We start from the raw sequence: 24,948 nt of genomic DNA, 5'->3' as shown, positions 1-24,948 counted from the left end.
TATCCTCTTATCTTAGAAGCCTCAGAAATAATAATTACGTCTCAGAACAAACACACCAGAGCTGAAAGATGGGGATTTAGAGATATACTTAAAATCCAGGCATGGGAGAGGAAGAGACTTAATATCTCCGTCGTTTTAAACCTTTAAGTCTCTGCACACAGCAGTTAGTTCCTGATCTCGTTGTTAATGTAACTTTAAGTAGCGGGCCGTTTATCCCACCAAGTCCTAGAGTTCTTTAAGTAATAAACTCGCACCAAAATATTCTTACAAAGGGTTTAAAGAAAAAAAATTAGCAGTGACTTTAGAAATGAATGAAATGAGGAATAACGTCTCCCACTGATAGCCCGGGGGGTTATCTAGAGTCTCTAGAGCCAGCAGAGACTACGGTGGGCGCATGGGGGACAGGTCGGGGGAGGTCATCGTCGTCCTGCCTGAGCAGCCATGGGACTGTGGGAGCCAAAAAGGGTAGAGCAGCTGCCTACCTTCCTGCCCAGTCCCAGTCTCGGTGACACACCTAGATGCCAAGGTGGCGACCTTGGTCAGAGGGCCAGACCCAGTATTTCCAGGGATGCCTCACCCCTGTGTCTGTGCTCTCTGAAGCTGATTGGCACAGAAACCCCTTTACAGCTGGACCTGGGGAGGAAAGACTGCAGTGCACTTGCCGGGGTAGGGGTAGGGGTGGAGGTTGGTGCCCAGGGCCCCAGAGGGCACTCCAGGGGCAGGGACGCAGCCCGCTCACTCCCTCCACAGCTCACCAGCTCCCCCATGAGCCCAAGCCAGGAACTTCAGAAAGGCTGTCCTGCCGAGTTCCTCTGCCCCGAGGACTCTGGGGGCGCCCTGGCCATCCTGCAAAGCACCAGGCAGCTCCTCCCTGGCATGCATGCCAAGGGAAAGTCACCGAGGCTACAAGAGGCTCCCCAAAGGATACCTGGACTCCCTTCCCCATCCTCCTAATGCAAAAGGCCTCCAGAGGAGACTACTGGCTCCCTACTCACTGTTTCCCTTGTGGGATGCCAAACCCTGCTGTCAGTGACCCTCCCGCAGACTTCCTTCCCTTGCACTTGACCACTTGGCAGGACTAGAAACCTGGCTGCAGGTGGACAATGGAGCTATCTCCTGGCCTTGTTACTGAATCCCAGGCGCACTCAGGTCTCTCCTCACTCCCCTGGCTGCCCTCTGCGGGGGCTTCTTCCTGAGGCCTCACCCTTTCCGGCTTGGAGATCCACCTGCTTTCAGCTTCTGTCACTTTAAGGACATGCAGATCCAGCTTCCTGGCCCTGGGTCTTTCCCTGTTGCCAAAAAGCAGAGGGAAGAGCCCCAGCCAAGGAGTCAGAAATCAGCCCAGACCAGGAACCTCCCTGTGTGACCTTGGACAGACCACACAATCACTAGTATTTATTGGATCACTAATATTTATTGACCTGCTAAGGACCAGGCACTGGCTAAGCACATTACATGAATTATTTCCTTGAATCTTACATTATTGGGACTGATGTTTCCCCACCAAACAGGTGCAGAAACAGGCTTGGAAAGATCTATGACTTGTCCAAGATCGCACAGCTAAAAAGGGATGGGCTTGGGTTAGAATTAAGGCACTCAAACTCCATGACATGATCTTAACCAAAATCCTCCTGCTAACCAATCATAAAATAATAACAATAATAATAATAGAGATAATTGAGTTTCTTCCACTGCTAAGATTCTAGAGGAAGCTACAAGTTTAGTAAAAACGGGCCCACATTTTCATATCTCCAGATCATGGACAATGACCTCATCTACTTAGAAAAATTCAGAGAAATACTCCCTCAGGGAGGAGCAGAATCAACTTGTCTGGGGGACCAGGGTCTCGCCTCTACCATCACCAGGCTCTGTGAATACAGATATTTACTGAACAGCCTTCAGCACTGGACTTCTTCCCCGCTTCTTTTTAGGAGTGGGGGGAGCATGTGGCCCCAAAGCCACATATCCGCAAAGGCATCCTTCCTCTGGAGACCAAGAAGCAGCAAATTCTTTTCCTGGGAACATCTCTATCAAGCAGACATCTGTTACTCTTAGGCGATCTGCATGCCATAACAGTTTAAAAAACAGTGTTTAAATGCTTAAATAAGAAGAAAACAGTTTGCCCATGTTGCAAAACAGCATATAAACTGTACTGGAATTAGCTCAAGGGAAACATTTATCTTCCCTAGATAATCTTGAAACTGGACTTTTTGGGGGAATGGTGTATAATTATGTTTACTGGCATAGAAAGATGGTCATGATGTATCACTAATGGAAAAAAAAAAAAAAGTTGGTGACAAATACAAAACCAGTCCACTGAAAGGAGCGTTTGACTCTACCTTCCTCGTTTCGGCAAAGCCCCTTCTGCACATCCTGCAGAAGGAAAGGGAGAAGAGGCCACGAGCGGCTGGATGGTAGCCTGCTCCCTGGGAGAACAGGGAGGAAATTCTCTTTTCTCTAGTTGGAAGAGCCAGAGATTGGCCTGAGCTGAAATCTGGCCCCACCTAGGACAGTGACAGGTGCTGCCCTGGGTCGGGGCAGGGGGCGGGGGGCAGCATCTGAAAGACCTGTGTTCTAATCCTACCACTATCAGCCATGAGCTGTGGTCCAGGTTCCACGTCTCTGAAGAGCATTTCCCCCGGGATACAGTGGAAGTGTCCTATCAGCCAGTAGGCCTCACCCCAACCTGTTCGATGTGCCCAGGAAATGGTGGGTCTCTCCCATCCTCCCAATTCTGCATTTTTGACAATCATGAGAGTTGGCCAATAGCAAGGGCTACACCAAGGCGCCAGACCATGCAGGGAATCAACCAAATTTCAAGATGCTCCTCCATTTGGGGTTCACTGGCTCATTCAGGAAGCGTTTATGGAGGGCCTGCTGCTAGGCGGCTGCTCTGGGCCTGGCACCAGGCTCAGGGCTGAGAACACAGTGAAACACACTGGGTCCTGGTCCTTAGGGAGAGAGGTCACACACCTGTAACAGGTACACAGTCATGTCCCAGGCTCCAAAGGGTTTGGGAATGGGCCTGTGGGTAGAGGACGACTTAGTGGGGTCCTCAGGAAAGCCCCCTCCCAGGAGCTAACATGTGGCCTGACACCAGGGACGGAGCCAGCCATGTCAAGGTCACGAGGGCACAGCTCAGGAGAGGCTATGGAAAGCAGCATCGGTGCCCTGCTCTCGGATCTGAAAGTAGGCTGGAGAGCCATGGAGGGGCAGAAGGTGAGGCGGGCTGGGCTCGTCTCTCCCGGCCTCCGAACTTTCCCTCTGCGAATGAGGAGAGACACGGCAGGGGCTTGCACAGGGGAGCAGCACGGTGAGGGTCCTGCTTTTACTGGATGCCAGCGGTGAGCAGGGCTGCAGGGCGGAGGGCGGACCACCAGGGAGGCTGTCCCGGGCTCCGGGGCTGGCAAGAAGGGAGGCACCTCGGCCTGTCTGGAGCTGGGCTGTGGACACAGGGAGGCACATTTGGGCTCGATTTTTAGAGACAATCTAGAGGACCAACTAATGAAGCGGACATAGAAGTACAGGGAAGGGGAGGCTCTCAGGCCACAGCCAGGTGCCCCTACCCGGAGGCATTGTGGGGACTGGCAAAGGCCCCCATCCCCAGACAGATGCAGCACCGTGAACGCCCCCTGCCAAACATCCAGGGAGGGCATGACCCACAAACCCCTCACTCAGGCCCCAAGAAGGGGACCCCCCAGGTTCCTGCTGGAGCAAATCTGGGCTCACAAAGCGTGCAGAGCTCGTGGGAATCCGAGGACAGCCCACCTGCCCTACCCAGGGTCTGGGAGCCACTTGGGCAGTGATCCTGCCCCCCTGCATGACGTTTCTGCCCTCCTAACCCTGGCGCCGGCCCTCTCACAGCACCCACTGCCTTAGATAGAAGCCACTAACCTTGAGAAGAGACACAAATTAAAAAACCTGGACACTAATGGTACAAGACCATTTAGCCTTGAATAAATGCAAGTTCTAGAACATCTGCAGCCAGAACGAAGGTAAATAACGAGAGACTGTGAGTCATGACTGTGCTTGCCCAGCCGTTTACAAAGCTCGTAAACAAAGCGTGCTCCCAGATTCGGAGCCGGGACCTGGCAGTGGGTACCGATCCATCAGGCCTCGACGCTGTAACACAGGAAGGGGCCTCTGTCCTCGTGAGCGAAACCACAACGGGAAACTTGGCCAAACTAATTCTTCATTTCCCAGAATGCACCTGAGCCTTGAAGGAAAATCGGATGCTCCGAAGAACAGAGCAGCCATTCTCGCCTTTTTGGAAACCGTCGTTTCACCAGGGTCCACATAAAGCCTGACGTCCTGATATTGAGGGGAAAGATTAAAGCCACTGAGCTTGCAGACTAAAGGGAGCACAGCCAGCCAGGCACGTCCCAGCGGCCCCTCTCCCGGGGACGGCGGGGGCGCTGGTCACTCCTGTGTCCGGTATTCGGTTGGGATACAGCCAGTGGTCATTCAGCCTCTGCCCAGGCAGAGGGTGGGCCTGAAAAGGAGCTGGGGCCGGGGGCCGGAATGCATGCATGGTTCCAGCCTCAGACTCTACAGCTCACGGAGCATGCTCCTGTTTGACTCAGATCACAGGTTCTGGTTTTCCCTTCTCTAGAATGGGGGAAGTAGCTGTTCCCCTCCCCTCCACTTGTTTTTTTTGTTTGTTTGTTTGTTTTTGTTTTTTGTTTCTTGTTTTAAAGCAGGCTCCACACCCAGCATGGTGCCCAGTTCAGGGCTCGAACTCATGACCTTGAGATCAAGACCTGAGCTGAGATCAAGAGTCAGATACTTAACCAACTGAGACACCCTGGTGCCCTGAGTTCCCTTACTTTTTAAGCTTTGGTGAAAGAGGCAGTGGGAGAGAAGCACTTGGAGCGGGTCTCTGCATGTAGGTGAGCCCCCCACCCCATGCCTAGGAGTGGGGGCTGCCATTGAGAAGGCAAGGTAGTAACGGGCGCCTGTGTGGCTCAGTCGGTGAAGCGGCTGCCTTTGGCTCAGGTCATGAGCCCAGGGTTCTGGGATGGAGCCCTGTGTCGGGCTCCCTGCTCAGCAGAGAGCCTGCTTCTCCTTTGCCCTCTGCCTGCCACTCTGCCTGCTTGTGCTCTCTCCCTGTCAAATAAATAGTCTTTTTAAAAAAAGAGAGAAAAGGCAGGGTGGTGGGGACCATGCAGAGGACACGGACGACGGCTCACTCCTAGAAAGTCGTGTGGGTCAGAGAGTGGATCCTGTGGTGGCATTAAGGACTGCGAGGCCACAGAGGAAAACGTCACCCAGACCAAGCTCTCTGCGCAAGGGAAGGGGAGCTCAGGGCACGGGCACAAACTATGCAGTGGGCAGAGCATTTGTGAGTGGCCCATCATAGGCAATGGGGAGTGACGGAGCCGGCAGCCACCTGGAGGGGACACTCATGCTCTGCCTAGGCATTTGCATAGAAAGATGTAGAACAGCTGCCCTGTCACACACATCTATGGCCTGCCGGCTGAGAGTGGGAGACCCTGCAGACTGTTGTACTAAGCATTTTTTTTTTAAATTTTTTTCTGATGCCTTGACATGGGGGACCTTGCTGACCCTGGAGGGATATCCCTCCCAGGACTGGCCAGTTCCTAGAGATAGCAAACCACTGGGGCTAACTAGCCAATCCAGAGCTCATCTCCCACCCACATCCTTTCTCAGGTCCTCCCTGGGCTCTCGCCCTCTGGGCCACCTGCCCTCCTCACCTAGGCCCAGGTACTGGACAGCTAGGGACAGCCCCAGGGCCCGTGGAGGCTATTCAAACTGGCCAATCCCATGCCTGCTTGCCTCGCTTTCCCTCTCCCGAGGAAACCACAACAGATGCCCTTTGCCCACAGCTTCCTGTCGCTCCCTCCACCTCCTGACCAGCCCTGGTGGTGCCCCGGGCAGCCCCGCGTGGGACGGCCCACCCCTCCTCTCAGGACCCAGAACAAACTTCCTTTGCAACAGTCATCATCTCTTGATCTCCTCACCACACCTGAGTCAGAACAAAGCCTCCATGTGATAACACCTGCGAATGCCACGAGCCCATGACTCCTCTCGGCTGCTGTACCCCTCGGGGATCCGGGCACCCAGCCTAGTCACTGGCTCCCTGCAGACACGACTGAGATCCTCATCAACACGTGGCTGGGGGTGGGGGTCAGACGGACGGGGTGAGGTGAAGAGCTGGGGAGAACTTTCTATCCGGCTGCCTGGATCCCCCCCTCCCTTCCTCCACCTGCTCTCACTGTGGCTTCAGGAAGCTTTGCAGCTGGTGGAGACGTGGGCAGCCGGGCGGGAGCAGGCGGAGGAAGTGGCAGGACTGCACGCGGGCGGTGACACGTCCATGGCTCGCATCCCCCGGGCGCCCAGGTTTTCAGGCGGCTCCCACGTGACGGGCTTTCCTTTGCTCAACTGTCTTGGGGCTGACTCTGGCTGTTTGCTTTATTCAAGCACTTATAAAGCGACCACCACCCTAAGGGGGCTCTAAGCCCAGGGGTTAAGGGGGTTCCCGGCCCAGCTGCAGTGCCCGGCACCTGCCCCGTACAGGCTCTCCAAAGGGAGCACCGAGCTGCTTGCTCAACTACCTCGTGACCCCAAGTTACCCTCTCTCCCCAATGGTGGGGTGGGGTGCAGCCCTGCACTTTTCTGGTTAGGAAACTGCAAATTGCAAGCTGATGATGGCATGTCCCTTGGTTGTCTGTCTCAGAGTCACTACCTCGTCCCGGGCAGAGAGCAGGACTGTCTGGACGTCCTGGGGAAGGCAGAGAACCCCCACAAGGAGACCAAACATTTGCAGTTTCTGGCGAATGCTCGGTCGGAGGACTTGGTTCTCAGCAGTGAATGGCTCCCTGAAGGCCGCCCCCTCCCCAGGCCCAAGACGGACAGGAAACCTTCGACCGCAGCAAGCAGACAACTGAGGCTGGGGAATCAGGGGGACAGCAGAGCTGTCACATGAGGGGCGGGTCATCGTCACCAGCTGGCTCGCTCAAACAGATCCCGTCTCCGCCAGTTATCCCGTAATGACCAAACTCAGTTCCCTTCTCTCTCATAGCGATCCTGGTGTGATTAATAAACTGCACAGTCACCCTCGACATCAGGGAGTTTTGCAAATGGGAAAGTCTGAGTGAGAAGGCTCATGAGTAACCGAGTGTGGTCGCTGTGTTTGTACAAACAGGAGTTGAAGATTTGGCAAACGGGCTGGAGAGGTCTGGCAGCAGATGGCGGGAGCAAGTGGCAGTAGGGAACCGTGCCTGACCTTGGGCTCTGCTGGGCTCTGCTCGCAAAGGGGTGAAGGGGGACTACCTAGGCTGGCTAGGACAGCCCAGGCCAAGCAGGGTTTCACTCACAGCCTCTCTACCCCAAAGAGACTTTCAATAGAGCATGTCTTTGCCCTTGCTAAAGTGTCAAACCCAGAATTAACAAGTCCAGTAACGGGTAGAGCAGAGGAGAGGGTTCCAATGTGTTCCCAGACAGGTTATGGGAGAACAGGACATCCCCCAACTCCATCACTGGCACAGGCCGCGAGCCCCTTCACCACTGCCTTGCGCTACCACGGGACCCTGAGCCATTTTGCATTGATCTTTCTTCCGGTCGAGATCTTGTTTCTGTCAAGATGAACTACGTATCTGTGTCACATGAAATGTCACAGACTGCAGGCAAAACCCAGACAAACCCACGCACAAGAAATAACCCTCTGGGGGTGTGCACACACGGCTCCCCGAATCTGGAGAGGCTGTCAGTGATGACTTTTCCCAGCCGTGAACTTACTCTTGACAAGTACTTAACCCCAAAGGCGCCTGACAGCCCACACCCCTGCGGCCCTCAGTTTGTCTCATTCTCGAGCTGATTTGCCAAGTGAGTCCGTGGACATGCACGGCCCCTCCCCCAGAGGCCGGGCAAAGGCATAAAGGGTAACAGGTGGTTCTAAGTTTCACCTGGTGGCCTTAGACGACGTTTAATCAAGCTACGAAACGCTCAAAGCTTCGGGGTTTAAGGACTCTTCTGCTCTTGTGTGTATGTGAACTAAAACTTCAAAGCTATTTGGTTTTTTATGTAAGATTAGTCATCATGCAAAACTCACTGGTCAAGCAGTTAATAAAATACACGTATCCCACGGGAGGGTTTTGTACATGTCAGTCCTTACAGAAAACAAAGCAATTATAAATCCTGCACGGTCCTGAGAGGGAGGGAGTTCCTTCGCCTCCGAAAGCCGCCAGTCCTGCCGGCCCTTTGGCGGCTCATGTGTTGTAAATTCTCGAAGCCCTTTTAGCGGCAGTCTGGGTGTCCGGGGCATCTTCTTCCTCTTCCTCGGTTCGCTTGTGTTTCAAAAACAAGTCAGACTTCAAGAAGCGGCTGTAGCTGTCATACTTCATGAGGTTGAAGATCTAAAGGAGAAAAGGAAAAAGGAATCTAAGGTTGAGGCTAATCGGACCGTGAGTCATTTTCTCAAATGTGTATCACATTCCTATCATGTGCCAAAGAGGGCAGCTACGTGCAAAACCCATAAAGCAAGTAAGTCCGGTGCCGGGCAAGGAAGATTTCCTGGGCGGTTTTGGTCATTATGAGACTGTCTCAACGGAATATAATAGTTAGCCACACGAACGAATCTACCTCTATCTTCCTTGGAAGTACACATGCACACAGCACTGCTTCATACCCTTGTATCAAGAGGTCCGTTACGAATCTCCACTCTGGTTTGGTTAGACAACACAGACAGATAACAAATAGGGATGTATTTCTCCGGAAACTTGAGATGGCAGAACGGAAACCATTCCTGTAGAGGGGATGGTGATTGGAAAGGCCACTGTCCTCTCAGATGATGCCAACCTTGTGAAGAAACCCCACCCCAGAAGTCTGGCATCCAAAATCTCAAATAAGCCTGTTATGATGCCAAGAAACAAAATGGGGCTACTTGAATGCAGGCCGGGGAGTGAAATGAAGTGAAATGACGGTGTTAGCAAGGAGAGGCTCCGGGAACAGGCCCTAATTAAAGCAAGCAGCCGCCGGCTGCGGCAGGCGGACCCCTGCACACTCACGCAGCCCAGGAGCACGGTTCTGGGGAAGCGAGGACTCTCAGATACGAGGGGAGGATCCCTCACGGAGCCTCACTCTCCTGGATTATCAGGCTGCGTCCTGCCCCGCAGGTCCTCAGAGAACTGCCCCCTCTTCTTAGCCATGGTCCCTATTCCCAGCGTCCCCTCCCCTCCACTCCCACCCGATCTTTTGCCCCCCTCCTTCCTTGCCTTATGAAATCAGTGGAAAAAAAGAGAAGCATTTTCCGGCTGTTGCAGAGTACAGTCTCTTGAGAAATCTTCCTCCTGTTTCTCTCTCTCAAACCTTTCAACTGAATGTTCAGGACATTCTGCAGAAGAAAAATCCACACCGTGCACCCCAGTGTCTTTGCTTCCTGCACTGCGACGGGCTCAACAAGTGGGAAGTTCCAGGGGTGTCTAGAATGTCACTCACTGCCAGGCGGGGTTATCAAGTGGGTGGTAAAACCCTGACATCTTTTAAATTCGACCTCTCCCAACACACACACAAACTATTTTGAAAACTGAATGTCAGATAGAGTCAGAACTCAGAACATCTGGGGGATGGGAGACCTGGAACCTTCTGCCTTTATACGTTCCTTCTCCCGAGACGGCTTCACCCACAGGAGAAGCGCCTGAATCACTCTGCTGCCGTCTGAGCCCACTGCTCAGGGAAAGATTTAGGACTCTGTGTTTTCCTTAAACTCTTACACTGTGGCCTGCCCTTCCCCGGGTGCCCCTCCAGCCCTGTCTCGGATCTGCAGCTGTTCAGGAAGGACACACCCCCGTGAGTCCCCACCTTGTGCCTCTCCGAGGCCGTCACCTTTTATAGCAATCTTGCAATCCAAGACTGATGGGCTGACGTTTGGAGAAATCACTCACTTTAACACAACAATAATGAAAAAACCCTCCCAGAAAACACAAAACTCAGAGCCAAGGGCAAGGCCGGGGATGAGGAATGCCATTATCGCTGGCGGCCTCCCACGGGTGTGCTGTGCAGGTGGGACCACACGGCACCTGCGCGATTCAGCTCTCCCAGGCACAGAGCTCCCAGAGGGCCCCCTGACATGCCCGCCCTGGTGGTCTGGCGCGAGGCTCAGAGGGACTCATGAATGCTGCCCCGTGAGGAACCCTCCCGGCACCCAGCCCCGCACCCCCCCTCCCACTCCAGGTCCTCAGCAGATGGGACCCGGCACTGCCAGCAGGATGCGGTTGGACCCAAGTGTCTCGTCTGAAGTCCCCGCGTGTGGGAGGACAGCATCCTGTTTGCCTGCCATGCTCGGAGGCTCACACTTCACAGAAGAGAAGAAAGAGGCCCCCAGGGACGGAGCAGGCGGGGGACGGAGGCCAGGGGGTCGCTTCGGCTGAGGGGGGGCTGCTCCGGCAGGGCAGGCAGGACTCGGCCTCCGGGAGATCCCCAGAGGCCACAGGATCTCGGCACTCCAGGGTGCCAGCGAGCGCGAGGGGACAGGGCTGCAAACTATTTAACAGGAGCATAAGGGCCACTCCCTGCCATGGGCAGGTGTGAAATGCCCCGGAAGGCTTTTGGGCTCGGGCTCCCTCTGCCAGGAGCCTTCACCCGCCTCCTGGAGCTATGCAGTCACCAGGCAGTGGCCATAGCCATCAGACCCCTGTAGGAGAAGGAACAAGGAAAGGACCACATTTTCCGGGGCTGCAAGCTGCCAACAGCTCATCCTTGCCCCCAGCGAAGGGTCTCCTGGGCACTGGCCTTGGAGTGCACGGGAACAGGGGGCTCGCGTCCCAGGGCTCCCCATGGGGCTGCTGAATGAAAACAGCTTGGAGGATAGAACTCTCCTAAAAATCCCTTCCCAGAAAATGCCCAAAGGCAGTGTCTCCAGCCTCAGGCCACAGCCTCATTGGTCATGGGGCAAAGGGCCGTGACTGGGGTCCTATAAATCCTTGCCCCGTGAATGAACAGAAACCATCCAACGTGCAGCGACAGAGGGCTGACAACACACGGCGGGGGTGGGGGTGGGGGCGGGGCAGGTACCATCCCCTCCAAGGGCACTTTCCAGCCCAGCACCAGGCCACGCACGGAGCATCCTCTCTGTCGAACCCTCACGGAGACCCTATGACACCCGCTTGCAGAGAGATGAGACAAGGCCTCAGACTGGGGGCTTTGCCCCGCAGGCGACGTGTCCATCTGCTGGGGCTGCCGTGAGACGTAACCCAGACTGCGGGGCTCAAACAACAGAAAGCTCTTTCCCACGGTTCTGGCGGCTGGGACTCTAAACCGAAGGAGCTGGCAGGGCGGGCGTCCTCTGAGGGCCTCTCTCCCGGGCTTACTCAGAGAGCCCCAACTTAGGATGGTTCGACTTACAATTTTTTGAAGTCATACAACACACATTCAGGAGAAGGCGTACTCGGAACATTGAACTTTGATCTTTCCCAGGGGCCAGCGATAGGCGGTCTGACCCTCTCTGGTGAGGTGGACCCGCCACCACAGGCGCCAACAGCTCACGCTGACAACCATCCTGCCTCCGTACAGCCGTTCTGTTTCCACTTTCAGGACGGTGTTCCATAAACGACATGAGACATCCAACACTTCATCTGTGAAATAGGCTTTGCGTTGGATGACTTCGCCCAGCTGTGGGCTAATGTGAGTGTTGGGAGCACGTTCAAGGGGGCTAGGCTGAGCCGGGAGGTTCGGTAGGTTAGATGTGTTTAATATCCTCTTTAACTTGCAGTATTTTCCAGTTACTGTCAGGATGTAGCTCCATATTGAGTTGAGGAAGGTGTGCACATGGCTGTCTCCCCCCTGTGTCCTTACACGGTCTTCCCTCTGTGTCTATGTCCTAAACGCCTCTTCTTAGAAAGAGACCAGTCATACTGGATTAGAGCCCACCCCTGATGACCTCATTTTACATTCATTATCTCCTAAAAGGCCTTATCTTTAAACACAGTCACATTCTGAGGTACTGGGGCTTAGGACTCCAACACCAGGTTTTGGAGAGGACACAGCCGGTAGCAACCCAAGAGAGATGGGCGGGATGCGGATGCCGGCCACCTTGCCCGAGCCCGTACTCAGAACTGCTAGGCTGTCCCACCGCTCATCTGGAAGACCAGGAGGCAGTCACTGAAAATGAAGTCTGCAAAAGGAGTTAGATGTGGAAAGAATGCAACATGTGAATGTCACACGTCTAAACACTCAATTTTAAAAATGTGCTGAAATGAAAAACAATGATCCCAAATGTGTTCCTCAAGAGTGTATCTGTGTAGGGGCACCTGGCTGGCTCAGTGGGTTAAGCCTCTGCCTTCGGCTCAGGTCATGATCTCAGGGTCCTGGGATCGAGCCCCACATCGGGAATCTCTGCTCAGCGGGGAGCCTGCTTCCCCCCCCCCCTGCCTACTTGTGATCTCTCTCTCTGTGTCAAATAAATAAATAAAACCTTAAAAAAAAAAAAGTATCTGTGGGGGCACCTGGATGGCTTAGTCAGAAGGGTGTGTGACTCTTCATCTCAGGGTCACGAGCTTGAGCCCCATGTTGGGTGTAGAAATTACTCACAAATACATTAAAAAAAATTTTTTTTATGTGTAATGGGAAACAAATATCCCTAAAAGTCAGTGTGGTGGGTTGAATGGGGGACCCGCAAAGTGTATGTCCACCGGGAACCTCAGAACGTGACCTTAGCTGGAATAGGGTTAGTTGAGGATCTCGCGATGAGACCGTCTTCCAAGGAGTGATGTCCTCCTGAGACGAGGAGAGGACACACGGAGGGACACAGAGAGACGAGGTCCCATGGAGGCAGAAGCTGTGATCAGAGCGAAGCAGCCACCAGCTGAGGAACACGGGGGAGCCAGCCCCCACCACAAACCAGGAGGGAGCAGGGAAGCATTCTTCCGTAGAGCCTACGTGAGGGGCACAGCCTTGCCAAAGCCTCAATTTCAGACTTCTGGCCTCCTGAACTGAGAGAATAGATTTCTGTTGTTTTAAGCAACTCCGTTTAGAACCATTTGTTACGACAGCCCTTGGAAACCAACAGTCAGCTTCTTGATTTCCGCTCGCTCCTACTTGAGCGCAGAAAATGAGATAGCCCTCGGTGTTCCAGAAGGTCCCTCTCTGATGGGGAGAAATGGCCTCACAGGGCCTGAACGGAGAGCATCACCCTTCCAACACACCTCAAGTTGTCCGCGGGGGAGAGAAAGCAGGAGGTGGAGACAAATTGGGGGTGGGGGTGGGGCTCCAGTGGGCAGACGGCATCCGAGCAGAGCCTCTATGTTTTGGCCAAGACCGGTGCGGCTCAGCGGGCTGCAGGCTCTGGCGGCCCCACATCTGTCTGCGGCCTGCCTCGACCGTAAACTACTCAGCATCGTTGCGTGGGGCTCACTCCTGCAGGCAGCTGGAGGAGGCGCTCTCCGTGATCCGGGCAAAGGGAACCCTCCTGCCCACGGGCATCGGTGGGCCAGGTCGCGCCACCCAACCAAGGCCCCTCCGTCCCCAGGTCCCAGGGTCTGACTGATTAGGCTTGTCCTTTCTGCGAGGGACAACATCCATGTGGTGCTCCAACTGGAGGTTGTTCCGAATCTGCTGCTCCGAGAAAGGACGCCCTTCGAGAAGCACCTTCATCCGTGGAGAAGGCAGGACGCTTCACCGGGCTTGAAGGCCCCTCGGTGGGGATTTCATCACTGTCTTCAGAAGCGCGTTTCAAACCTAATCGTTTAACACCTCTCAGCAGGGACATGGAAAGACCTCCGTGCGCGCCCCCCCTCCTCTCCACACCCGTCTGCCGTGTTACTTCAGCTGGATGCAAAGGGGGAAATAAGGCCTTTGATGCAGCAGGAAGTGCTCGTAGTGAGATTTCATATTTGCTTCAAGAACTGGGGTCTTGCAAGAAGGCAGCAAGCGCCATCGCTAACTGCACCTTCTAGAACGTGCTCTCTTCCCACACACGCAGACCACAGACATGCTTCCCTACCCACGCGCACAGACAGAAAGTGTGAAGAAAGCAAGCTCCCTCCCTCCAGCCCTCAGGCCATGGAATGACCGGAGGCTGTGAGGACACACACAGGGATGTCCCCATTGTGCAAGTTCAAGACCGCCTCCCCGTCTTCTGCATGGGGTGCCTCCAGAGGAAGGTGGGAGGGCGGCCGGCGGAGAGCAGCTCAGCTCAGCTCTTGTCCCAACCAGCCAGGCTGTGGACGTTTCTCTCCTGCTTCCTGGACAGGCTGCTAGAGACGGATGCCAGGCCGGGTAGGATCGAAGCTCCAGAAAGAAGGTGGACATGGACTGAGAAGGAGCGCTCCCTGCTCGAGGGCGATACCCCTCACAGGCCCATGGGTCTGGTGCTGTCCCATGGAGCAGGGGGCACTTGGTCCACTTTTTCCTGGAGTCCATCACACTCAAATCCCAAGCCCAAATGATGTGCTTTCTACGTGGAGAGAAAGTATTTTCTTTTGCCTTCTGCCAAGGAGGAGACTTAAAAGTTATTCTAGCACCGCCCGACCTTCATCCCCTAAATACCTTTTTAAAGGTATATAAAAAAAAAAATCTCAAAGTATTTCAAACGCTATCTTTCCTGCCCTCCTGAGGCAAACAGCTGTGGGAGAGGCAGGGAGCCAACTTTTCTTCCATTTGAATGAAAACCTACGACCTGCTCTTTCGGGCTTTGCTCACTGGAAAATGCCAATTTCGGGACTGGATTTAATCCAGGGGCAGGTGTCAGCTGGAACCCACGAGACAGAGGCACCCAGAATCCCCAGGCCCAGCCATCACTGCAGACTCGGAGATCCAGGGCATGGGGGAGGGGGTGGACCTCGACCTGCCCCCGGAAGCATGGCGGCCCCTCCCCCACGGCCGGGTCCTCACCCACAAGCCCACCCCTTCTTCTTGATGTCTAAAAAGGAAGTGTTTCTGTCTTCTTGGGTTCTGGGGAAATTCAAAGTAAAGACACTGCCAACAAGGGGCCGGACGCATGGTTCCTTTCTCTGTCAAGGATGTGGCTGGGAGCACTGACATCTCACTAAAGTCTTTTCTACTTTTTTTTTTTTTTTAAGCATCAGAGGTTGAGAGCTTCCTTTCCCGTGGAGAAGGCCACCTCCCTCCTGCTTTCCCCAGACTAGACTTAGCACCAAGCCTGGACGAGAGGGTCCCGGCAGCACGTGAAACCTGCTTTAGGTGTAGGCACTAGCTTCCTCAGGAACATTCTCTTTCATGGTCCCAGAAAACAATGATTTCAAGGTGCCACGTGCCATGAACTTGCCCCTCCCATTGCGTCCAGTCTCCTCGTTGGCCCAGGGGGAACCCACCTGGCTATTCTGTGGAATTCAAACCAGAGGCTTCAGGGCAAGAAAGGTGTGTGAAATGGTGCGGAGGCACTTCTAGGAGCAGAGTTGTGTTTTATATCATTGACATGGCACGATCTCAAGTCACTGAGCAGATTTCAAGGCATCCCATTCCTACCCCTTCAATGAAGGGTCTGAAAGGATGCGAAACACGTGGGCGTTACTGCTAGGGAGGGAGAGGGAAGGCACGGCCTAAGGGGTTTTAACGTTTTAGCTTAACCCTCCTGGGTTATGTGAATTTTCCTTTCTTCTCAACAACAAACATGTAGTTATTTATCTATTAAAAATCATTTTCAGGGGCGCCCAGGAGGCTCGGCTGGTTAAGTGTCCGACTCTTGGTTTTGGCTCAGGTCATGATCTCAGGGTCGTGAGATCGAGCCCCATGTCGGACTCTGTGCTCAACACGGAATCTGCTTGCGATTCTCTCCCTCTGTGCCCCTACCTCCGCTTGTGCGCTTTCTAAATTAATTAATTAAATAAAATCTTTTTAAAAATTAATTTTTAAAATTAACCTGCTCAGGGGCACCTGGGTGGCTCAGCCGTTAAGCGTCTGCCTTTGGCCCAGGTCATGATCCCAGGGTCCTAGAATAGAGCCCTGCATCGGGCTCCCTGCTCAGAGGGGAGTCTGATTTTCCCTCTCCCACTCCCCCTGCTTGTGTTCCCTCTTTCGCTGTGTCTCTGTCGAATAAATAAGTAAAATCTTTAAAAATTAAATGAACCTGCTCAGAATCTTAGATGACACAGGGTTGTGCTCATGGCTCTTGTGGTCGAATGGGCCCCTGGGCCGGCCTTCCTCCCTGGAGCTCCCAGCCATGTGTCCAGCCCGACAAGGCCAGCAGGGACAGACACTGTCATGTCTCGTACAAAGGAAAGCATGTTAGGCTGCTATGACCAATTTGATCCCTTCGTGTTGTAGCTGACTTGGTGCCTGAGGGACTGACAGGAATGTTCTAGAATCAGCTAGGCCAGTGGGACAGAAGAGCCCGGCGGGGCCGGGGAGACAGATGTGGAAAGGAGAAGGCAAGAGCCCTGGCAGGTCTTTCAGGGCCAAAACCGGGCTGCTCTGAGGTGCGCATGAAAGGAAGGTGGCGGCCCAGGCCGGGAGGAGGACGGCAGGGCCAGGCGGCAGGGCGGAGGGTCAGGAGGACGGCCTAGCCGTGTAGGAAGCCCCACGTCCACGCAGGTTCCCCTCTCCCAGCGTGGGGACCTCGGGCTAGTCGGGTCACCTGCCCCTGGGGTGAACTTTCTCACTTGAGAGCCGAGGCTCCAGGTCCTGGCTCCGGCTGTTTTCAGGTGGGGACCTAAGGCTCGGGGAGGGTGAGGCATGGCCACTCTGCCACGGCTCTGGAAGTCCCATCAAGCTGGGGTTTCTCAACCTCAGCACCATGGCCATTTGGGGCTGGATAATTCTGGGTCGTGCGGGGCTGTCCCATGTGTGCCATTTAGCAGCATCCTGGCTTCCACCCAAAGAGCCCGGTGGTACCCTCCGCCCACCCCCGTTGTGACAGCCAGAAAGCTCTCTCCAGACATTGCCCAGGATCCCCTGCAGGGGGGGAGGTGGGGGGAGACAAATCGTCCCCGGTTAAGAACTACTGCACCAAGTTAAAGTTTATCTTCATGTGACATTCTAAAGGACACGCACAGCCACACGCACGGAGGGTCCTGAGTAAACACGCGGCAGATAACAAATGCATTTCGCCTCCCAAGTGTTTCATCATAACCTCCGTTTCACAAAAGAGGGAGCTGATGCCCAGAGAGGGACTGCATCTTGCCCAATGTCTCCCAGCTACCTAATTCTAAAGTCAAAGGAAAGGGGGAAAGGTTGGGTCTAGGGAAAAAAGGGTGTGGCTGGCAGGGAGCAACTTTGTAACATCAGGGCACTGACTTTGTAGAGGGCGTCACGGTGTGGGTCGGAGGGGCAGCAGAGCTGGCCAAAAGCCCCATGGTACAGAGGAGGACACAGAGGTCACACTAAGAAAAGGGGCTCACTAAGAAAAGGGGAGGCCGGACTGGAACGAGAGCCCCCACATCCTCCTCCCGGCTAACCTGACACGCAGCGAAAATGACGGGAGGTCTGAGCTCAGCATCCGGGAAGTGACAGGCAGTGCGGGAGGGGAAGAAGGCAGATGTCAGGCCATCTGGGTGCGAATGATGAGCCAGGTCAGGAGGCCGCAGGGTCGCAGCTCGAACAGAGATGGCTCTGCACCGAGTCATCACCATCCTCTTGCACAGCTCGAGGCCCAAACCTTATTAGCCCGACTGGCACATTCTATAAATAGTTACCAATCAAAATCCTTGGAAGTAAACTGCTTACCACAGCTTCAAGGCCTAACCCCAGCCAGTCCCTCCTGACTTAGTTTCCACCATCTTCCTTACTGACTATATAGTCCAGCCATACTGACCTCCTCTAGTAGATCCCCACCCCAGGGCCTTTGTACTTCCTGTTGCCTCTACCCGGAAGGTCTCACCTGGCTTCCCCTTGCCACTCAGGTCTCCGTCACCTCCTCAGGGAGCCCTCCTTGACCACGAGATCCATAGTAGGCCCCTCCCAGTCACTCTTAGCCAACCACCTGCTGTATTTACTTCATAGCATCTATCTTTTTCTGTCTTCGTGGTTGGATGGCGGCTGATTTCCTCTCTGCACACACAGCTCCTAGCATGGTCCCTGGTACATAGTAGGCTCTCCATCAAGATGGTAACATAAGGGAGTGAATGAAAGAACAAATACCGGCAAACCAACCAGAACGGAAATAGACCTGCCAGCAGAGGGTTTTTAAAAGGAAAAGACACTGCAGGAAATTGCAGTTCATTGAAAAAACCAGTTCTTTGTAAGGTCGCCTCCTCCTTCCTGCTTCCCACAACTTAAATTTGTCCTTTGATTCTAGGCTAAGGTTCCAAGGAAACAGCCACAGTCCAACACCCACCCCCCACGCCCACCGCCCTCTCCTGGCCTTTCCAGCATTGTGTTGAGCACACAACAGGGCCATGTTTGCAGAACTGAGCTAAATCAGAGACCGATCTCTCTACTTCCGTAAGTTTTCAAAGGGATGGAGTTTTAAGCCCCCAAACTTCTCTTAAGATGTCAAAATGTTGGGGCACCTGGGTGGCTCAGTGGGTTAAAGCCTCTGCCTTCGGCTCAGGTCATGATCCTAGGGTCCTGGGATCGAGCCCCTCATCGGGCTTTCTGCTCAGCAGGGAGCCTGCTTCCTCCTCTCTCTCTGCCTGCCTCTCTGCCTGCTTGTGATCTCTGTCTGTCAAATAAATAAAATCTTAAAAAAAAAAAAAAAGATGTCAAAACGTTGGGGTGCCTGGGTGGCTCAGTCATTGGGTGTCTGCCTTCGGCTCGGGTCATGATCCCAGGGTCCTGGGATCGAGCCCCACATCGGGCTCCCTGCTCAGCGGGAAGCCTGCTTCTCCCTTGCCTACTTCCCTTGCTTGTGCTCCCTCTCTCACTGTGTCTCTCTGTCAAATAAATAAATAATCTTAAAAAAAAAAAAAAAAGATGTCAAAATGTCTAACACATCCTTCACAGAACACGCCGACCACAATTTCAGCCTGATGCTTTGGGGGATCAGGATCACGAATGGTGTCACCGTCCCATGGCACAGGGATGCCCTCAGTGTGGTGCGTGGGGTTCGGGGCCCCCTCGGTGGCTCCAGATATCGCTGTGGTTTCATGTTTAGTTTCATTTTTCTGCCTCCGCTCTGCCTGTCAATTGTCACTTCTTGCCGCCCGTCCCTGCACAGCCTCCACCAGCATTTCCAGCCCGCCGTGACCTGAGACGCCGAGCCCGTTGGAACCGCGTATACAGCAAGAATAAACAGGACTTGGATGAAGACCCAAGAAGCCCTCCTTCAAATCAGACGCACGGACAAGGGGTCTTCTAATTTACTGCTCACGGAGGATCTTCCCACCCTTCTAGGCTCTGGCTGTGACCTAATGTCCCGTCCCCCTGAGGAGGGCTGAGGCTCCCTGATGTCTCCCTGCTGGACGGGGAGCGAGAAGCAGGCGGCTCGACAGAGCCAGAGCCACCGAGTGGGGCGGAGCTTGAGTTGGGTGAATTCTCCTCGTTCTACGTAGGTTCCTCCTGGCTTCAAACTCCTGCACTTAGAAAAACAGGGTCCTCCAGGGGGGCCTTTTGGGAGCAGAGAGCCACAGGCCGTGCTGAGCGCACATTTTCATGGTCACCAACAAAGGCTTTTGACGGGCAGAGTTTTCCTGAAGTGGAACAGAACGCAGAAGCCCTCCCCAGGGGCTCCCTGTGGCATCAGCTCAGATTCCAAATACCTCGTTTCCACCCTGTTGTGCCTTTGGAAGATGGGGCCTCTTTCTCCCTCTCAAATAAGTGAATTTTCAGCAACAGGAGACACACATGCTTTTCTTCACATTAAGCACTTTGACCTGTGGCACATGGGTACTTACAGGAAAGAGAAGGATGGAGAATCTAGAAGTCAAATATTATCTGTGGGGTTTTTTTCCAGGTATAGAATTATGAATTATTTCATCTTTATATTTTGATTTTCCAAGCTGCTTTTGTTAAGCATGTATGAGTTTTTATAGTTAGATAAATAAAAGTAATTTAAAAAATATTTTTCTTTGGGGGCACCTGGGCGACTCAGTCGGTTAAGCATCTGCTTTTGGCTCAGGTCACAATCTCAGAGACCCGCATTGGGCTCTCTGCTCAGCAGGGATCTGCTTCTCATTCTCCCTCTGCGTCTCCCCCTGCTTATGCTCTGTCTCTCTCCCTCTCCCTCTCGAATGAATAAATAAAATCTTTTAAAAATATTTTTTTCTTTGTCGTTTAAAAGAAGATCGTCCCCTGTCCCTTGTGTTTCCTCCTTTCCGCCCCAGCGAATACTCCCAGCGTCTGCAGCAAGTGGAGTGTGCCCGGTCACAGGGGTCCAGCTCCACCTTGAGACATACTTCAGGTCTAACTGCAGGACATCTGGCTGCTTGGGAGCCTGAGGTCCCAGTGAGTGGAGTGACGTCAACCTACTGCGTTCTTCCCTACTACCTTGGCTTCTGCGGCCCTGGAAAATGGGGTTGCCGGTATTCACTGGGCCTTGCCAGTCCCTCTGCTCCAGCTGCTTTGAAGAGCCACGAGGGGCCCCCATGAATCCAGGCTGTGGGCGTGGCAGGGAGCGTGTGGTCTTTGAAGGCAGGTGGACAAGAACACATCTGGCCTCCAGCACCTCCTGCTACCTGTGTGACTCTGTACTAACAAACCACGGAGTCTCCCTGAACCTTGCTTTTTGCATCACCAAAATGGGAGTAATAATAATGCACACAGGAGATTAATGAGATGGGACAAGCCAAGTAGACATGAGACACTGAAGGGTACCCTTGAACAGTAAACACTGTTCTTAGTGAAAATATCTAGGACACAGGGGGTTCAGTCCAGGTTCTCAACCCTGCCTGTACTTTCAAGTTCCCTGGGAAGCTTTAAAAGACTCTGAGGTCCATCGGGCACCTGGGTGGCTCAGTCGGTTGGGCATCTGACTCATTGGTTCGGCTCAGGTCATGACTTCATGGGTCATGAGTTCGAGCCCTGCGTGGGGCTCCACACTTGGCAGGGAATCTGCTTCTCCTTCTCCCTCTGCCCTTCCCCCCCAGCTTGACCTCTCTCTCTGTGTCTGTCAAATAAATGAATAAATCTTTAGAAGAAGAAAAAAAAAAAAAGACTCGGCGGTCTAGGTGGGGCAGAGATCCTCATGCAGCTATGGACACAAGAAGTGCCTTTTCACCATACATTCTACTTCCTTTCCAGCCACAAATCCATGTCCATGGCGTCCTTCCCATTGGCTCAAAGCCACCGCCTCCAGGAAGCCCTCACCAAGTCACCCACACCCACTGGAACTCCTTCAACACCTAAACTTGGTTCAGGATTCCATTCACACGGAGTTTGCACCGCGTGCCCCGTTGCCACCATGGCAACTTGAAAACATTCTCAAACCACTTTTCACCTTTGTATTTGCTACCAATACACTTGTTTCCTAATCTGACGCAGAGCAAAGGTAGGCATTGTGGATGCTGGCACAGGCTCTGGGCTCTCTACTCCAGACGATCCAAAAGAGGCCAACTGAGGCACTGTACCAGTTCCCAGAGTGTGGTACCAGGACCTGAAGCAGCTACGTCACCTGGGAACTTGTTAGGAAGGCAAAGTCTCAGGCCACCTGGGAACCGTCGCACTGGCAGGTTAACTCTGGGGGTGAGGCCCGGCGTCTGTCTGATCAAGCCCTCCAGATGGGTCTGGGCTTGCTCACCTTGGAGGGCTGCTGAATGAAGCTAAAAGCTAATTTCCACCTGGGAGTCAAGGAAGGCCTTTGCTCCCTCGCCCCAGAAGGCGCCAGCAGAAGTTTGATATTGGTCCGTGTTCCCTCGTCGACAAGTGTATGGGTCACATTTCGTAAGCACACTCAGAAGAGCCACATCTGCAAATTCGTGCCTAAAATCCCTGCAGTGCAGTCTCGTCCCTTTTCCTACTACCACTGGCGTAGCTCGTAAAAAAGCTTGCCAGAAAACTAATGTACCCCTTAGAGGTCCATTTCTTAAACTCAATTTGTCCTGCTTTAAGTGGAACAGAGTGCCCAACACTAACCTTTTCCTTATAACTCAGGAGCCTCGCTGTGAACTCGCTCACAGCCTCGCGCCCCCAGAAGTGGGTGGCCGTGCTTAGATATTGGCACAAAAACAGCCCCAGTGTGTCTACCACTGTGAGTCCTTGTGCTTACTTTCTAGATTTTTCTCTCTGTTCCTACCTTCAGCAGCTACATGTTGCTTCCTCAGTGTGGGTCCCTCGAATAGCTCCAGCCTCCCTACTAATCTGGGTTGAGAAGAAAGATAACCCTGCTGGTTCAAACTGTGTGTAGACCAAAAGTAGGCCGCCCTGAGGGAGCCTCCTACAGGTCAAATCCCAAGCCTGGCATTCCAGTCCCCTCTCATTCACCAACCACGGCCCTTCAGTGCGCCTCAACTTGCCCAGCTGGAGAGACAGCTTCTGGGGAACCTAACATTCTTCCAGCCTGGGAATAGGTGTCACATCTGGGGGCAGGTAGGGCAGTCAGATTACCTGGTCCTGGAGTTTCTGGAACATCAATGGGTGTGGTTCTTCCAGGATCTTCTCATTGAGCCGGGATTGCCCCTCGACATTGACTTGTGACGAGGCCTTACTAGACAGAAAGGTCATGTAGATCTCTTTTGCCTTTTCCTGCATCTGGAGGAGACACGGGGAGCCTGTTATCTGGGAGCCCAGCCCTTCCCACCTGAGCCCAGTTCTCTACACCAGCCAGACCCAGAAGCTGCAGGAGAAGCAGCCCCATAGCCCTTTGGGGCTCTGGCTGTCATCCCGGGGCTAAGCGCTGTGTGGGTGGGCTCGTGCTGGGCCCAGCCCCTGCCCCCATCCCTGCCACGCATCTGAAGCCACTTGTCCCATCAGGAAACTTCGACACTATCCATTCGGAAGTGAAGACAGAAAGCATCCTGGCCCAGAGTGGGTGGTAGTCTGAGCCATTCAGGACCATCCTAGGAAGTCCCCAGATGAAGGAGAAAGAAGCCAGGCCCTAAAGGCCCCACACTGCATGGCTCTATTCCCATGAAATGTCCAGAAGCGGCAGATCCACAGAGACAGAAAGCTGCGGGGGGCCCGGGGCTGGGGGAGGGGCAAGGAGGAGGGACTGCAAGCGGGGGAGGGGTTTCTCTGCAGGGCAGTAAAAGATTTCTGGACCTGGATTGTGAGAAGGTACCTTATGCCGCTGAACTGTGTACTTTAAAATGATTTAAAACGGTAAAAATGAGAGCCCTAAAAAAATGGTTAAGTGGTAAGATTTGTGCTAGGAGTGTAACAGTGCAATTTTAAAAAGTCAAGTTTGGGGCGCCTGGGTGGTGTGGTCAGTTACGTGTCCGACTCCCGATTTCAGCTCAGGTCATGATCTCGGGCTCAGGAGGCAGAGACCCGCGTTGGGCTCTACCTTGGGTGTGGAGTCTTAAGATTCTCTCTCCCTCTGCCCCTCCCCCCTCTAAAAAAGTAAAATTAAAATTAAACATAGAAATAAACATAAAAAAATCAAGTTAAGCCATGCACAGTACGCCAACCAGTCTTCAAGAACCTACTATGCCCTTTACAGCCATGACCCCATTTCCCTAATCCCCTGAGCATCCAGCAAAGGGCCATTTCCCGGTGACGCCACTTCCCTGATGAGGACACAGAGGAGAGGTGATGTGGCTTATTCGAGGAGCCTGCAGGAGACTAACGGCTGTTTGGCTCCAAAGCCTTGACTACCCACCCCCACCCCGTCCCTGTTCCACACCCGTGAGATACATCGCCCCCTCTAGGGGTCCAGTCCGTCCACATTCCAGGACAGGGAATGTTTTGGTGTCGGCATATGAGTCTAAGCAAAGGGGAGAAGGCTTGCTGCTGCCCTGAGTCCCAAGTGCAGTCCTGCTGGAAAGCATCAGTCCTAAGTGGAGACAGGCCCTTAAAATGCTTCTAAGCACAGTTGGAAAAGATATGCCCACGTGCACTCAGGTTGCTGCAAAAACCTGGAGCAGAAACACTTAGCGTAAGTGCCCTGTCTTAAAAACAGTGCGCCTGCTTGCCGCGGCCGCGGAAGGCCGCCTGGTCCCCCAGGGCACCCCCAGAGGGTTCTGTTTTCTCCTAGAGAAAGGAGGCACCTCACTGGCGACAAAGATGGGGGTCGGTTCTCTGAACATCACAGAGTTACCCAGTACTTCGCCCCACAGCAAGTCGGGAGACAAACGCTTCTGACCTGCAGCCACCGAGCCATGACAGGTTGGGGGCGGGGGCAGGGGGGCTTCCTGAGGCCCAGAAATGTGCCACTGTCCTCAGAGAGCCCACCTGGGACCCCTCACAGGCTGCTGAGCTCGGCTCAGGGAAGCCCAAGCTCTGAAAACATTCAGACTTCTAGAAACCATCAGAAGACTCCAAAGGAGCCCTGACAGGAGGGGAGTTTAACTGATTTTGGTTCCAGGGACAGGTTGATAAAAGACGCCATGACGGTCCTACTCCCGAGAAAGAAAGTCTTGACAGTAGGGGGTCAACGTCTCAGGCCACAGTGTCCTTTCTGGATCAACTCTTGCCAAGAACCATTCATTGATGTCCAACTCAACAACACAGGAGCCTCTCAGGGCTTCTCCATGGGACAAGTTGTTGCAGAGGCCACTGCAGAGATCCAAGCACTCTGGAGCTTCCTGCCTTTCGAAGGCCCACCACCGCTCCACGAAGTCATGAACCTCACTCCCACCACCCCGTCCGTCCGCGAGGAGCGATTTTGGAAAGCCACTTCCTGTCTTAACAATACTTCATGAAAATACAATTTCAGCTAGTCTGATCAGCAAACTCCATGCAGAGCTCTGGAAACAGAAATCACTCTGGGGCTCCCTTCCCCCTTGAACATTCACACAGACGCACACACACAGACACACATGTTTTCCAGATGAATCCAGGCTATCTTGGGTGGTTCTGCAAAGGAGAAGTGTAATGAGTAGCTTGAGGCTTGGAGGTGGGGGGCGGGGCAGGAGGAGAGGAAGCAGGTTGGGGGCCTGAAGGTATGCTAGCCTCTGGGGTGCTGAGCCTCACCCACCCTGAGGTCCCCAGCCACCCCTCCTG

General features: G+C 53.8%; 1 protein-coding gene across 3 annotated transcripts in view; it reads right to left on the bottom strand.

Annotated features, from left to right (window-relative positions):
- Positions 1 to 7,035: 7,035 nt before the first annotated feature.
- Positions 7,036 to 24,948, bottom strand: part of RGS10 (regulator of G protein signaling 10) — a gene marked incomplete at its 5' end in the record, with an annotated part of 39,391 nt that continues 21,478 nt past the window's right edge. For all 3 annotated transcript variants that reach the window (XM_080823643.1, XM_080823644.1, XM_080823645.1), the window contains 2 exons: positions 7,036 to 8,375; positions 22,393 to 22,536. In XM_080823643.1, the coding sequence (XP_080679769.1) occupies positions 8,229 to 8,375; positions 22,393 to 22,536 (291 nt within the window). In that variant the 3' untranslated portion in view covers positions 7,036 to 8,228. The remainder of the gene's footprint in view (positions 8,376 to 22,392; positions 22,537 to 24,948) is intronic.

This window comes from Martes martes (assembly GCF_963455335.1).
Source record: "Martes martes genome assembly, chromosome: 14".
NCBI lineage: Eukaryota > Metazoa > Chordata > Mammalia > Carnivora > Mustelidae > Martes > Martes martes.
Note: the sequence above shows the minus strand (reverse complement) of the source record. Positions and strands in the feature narration are given on the sequence as shown.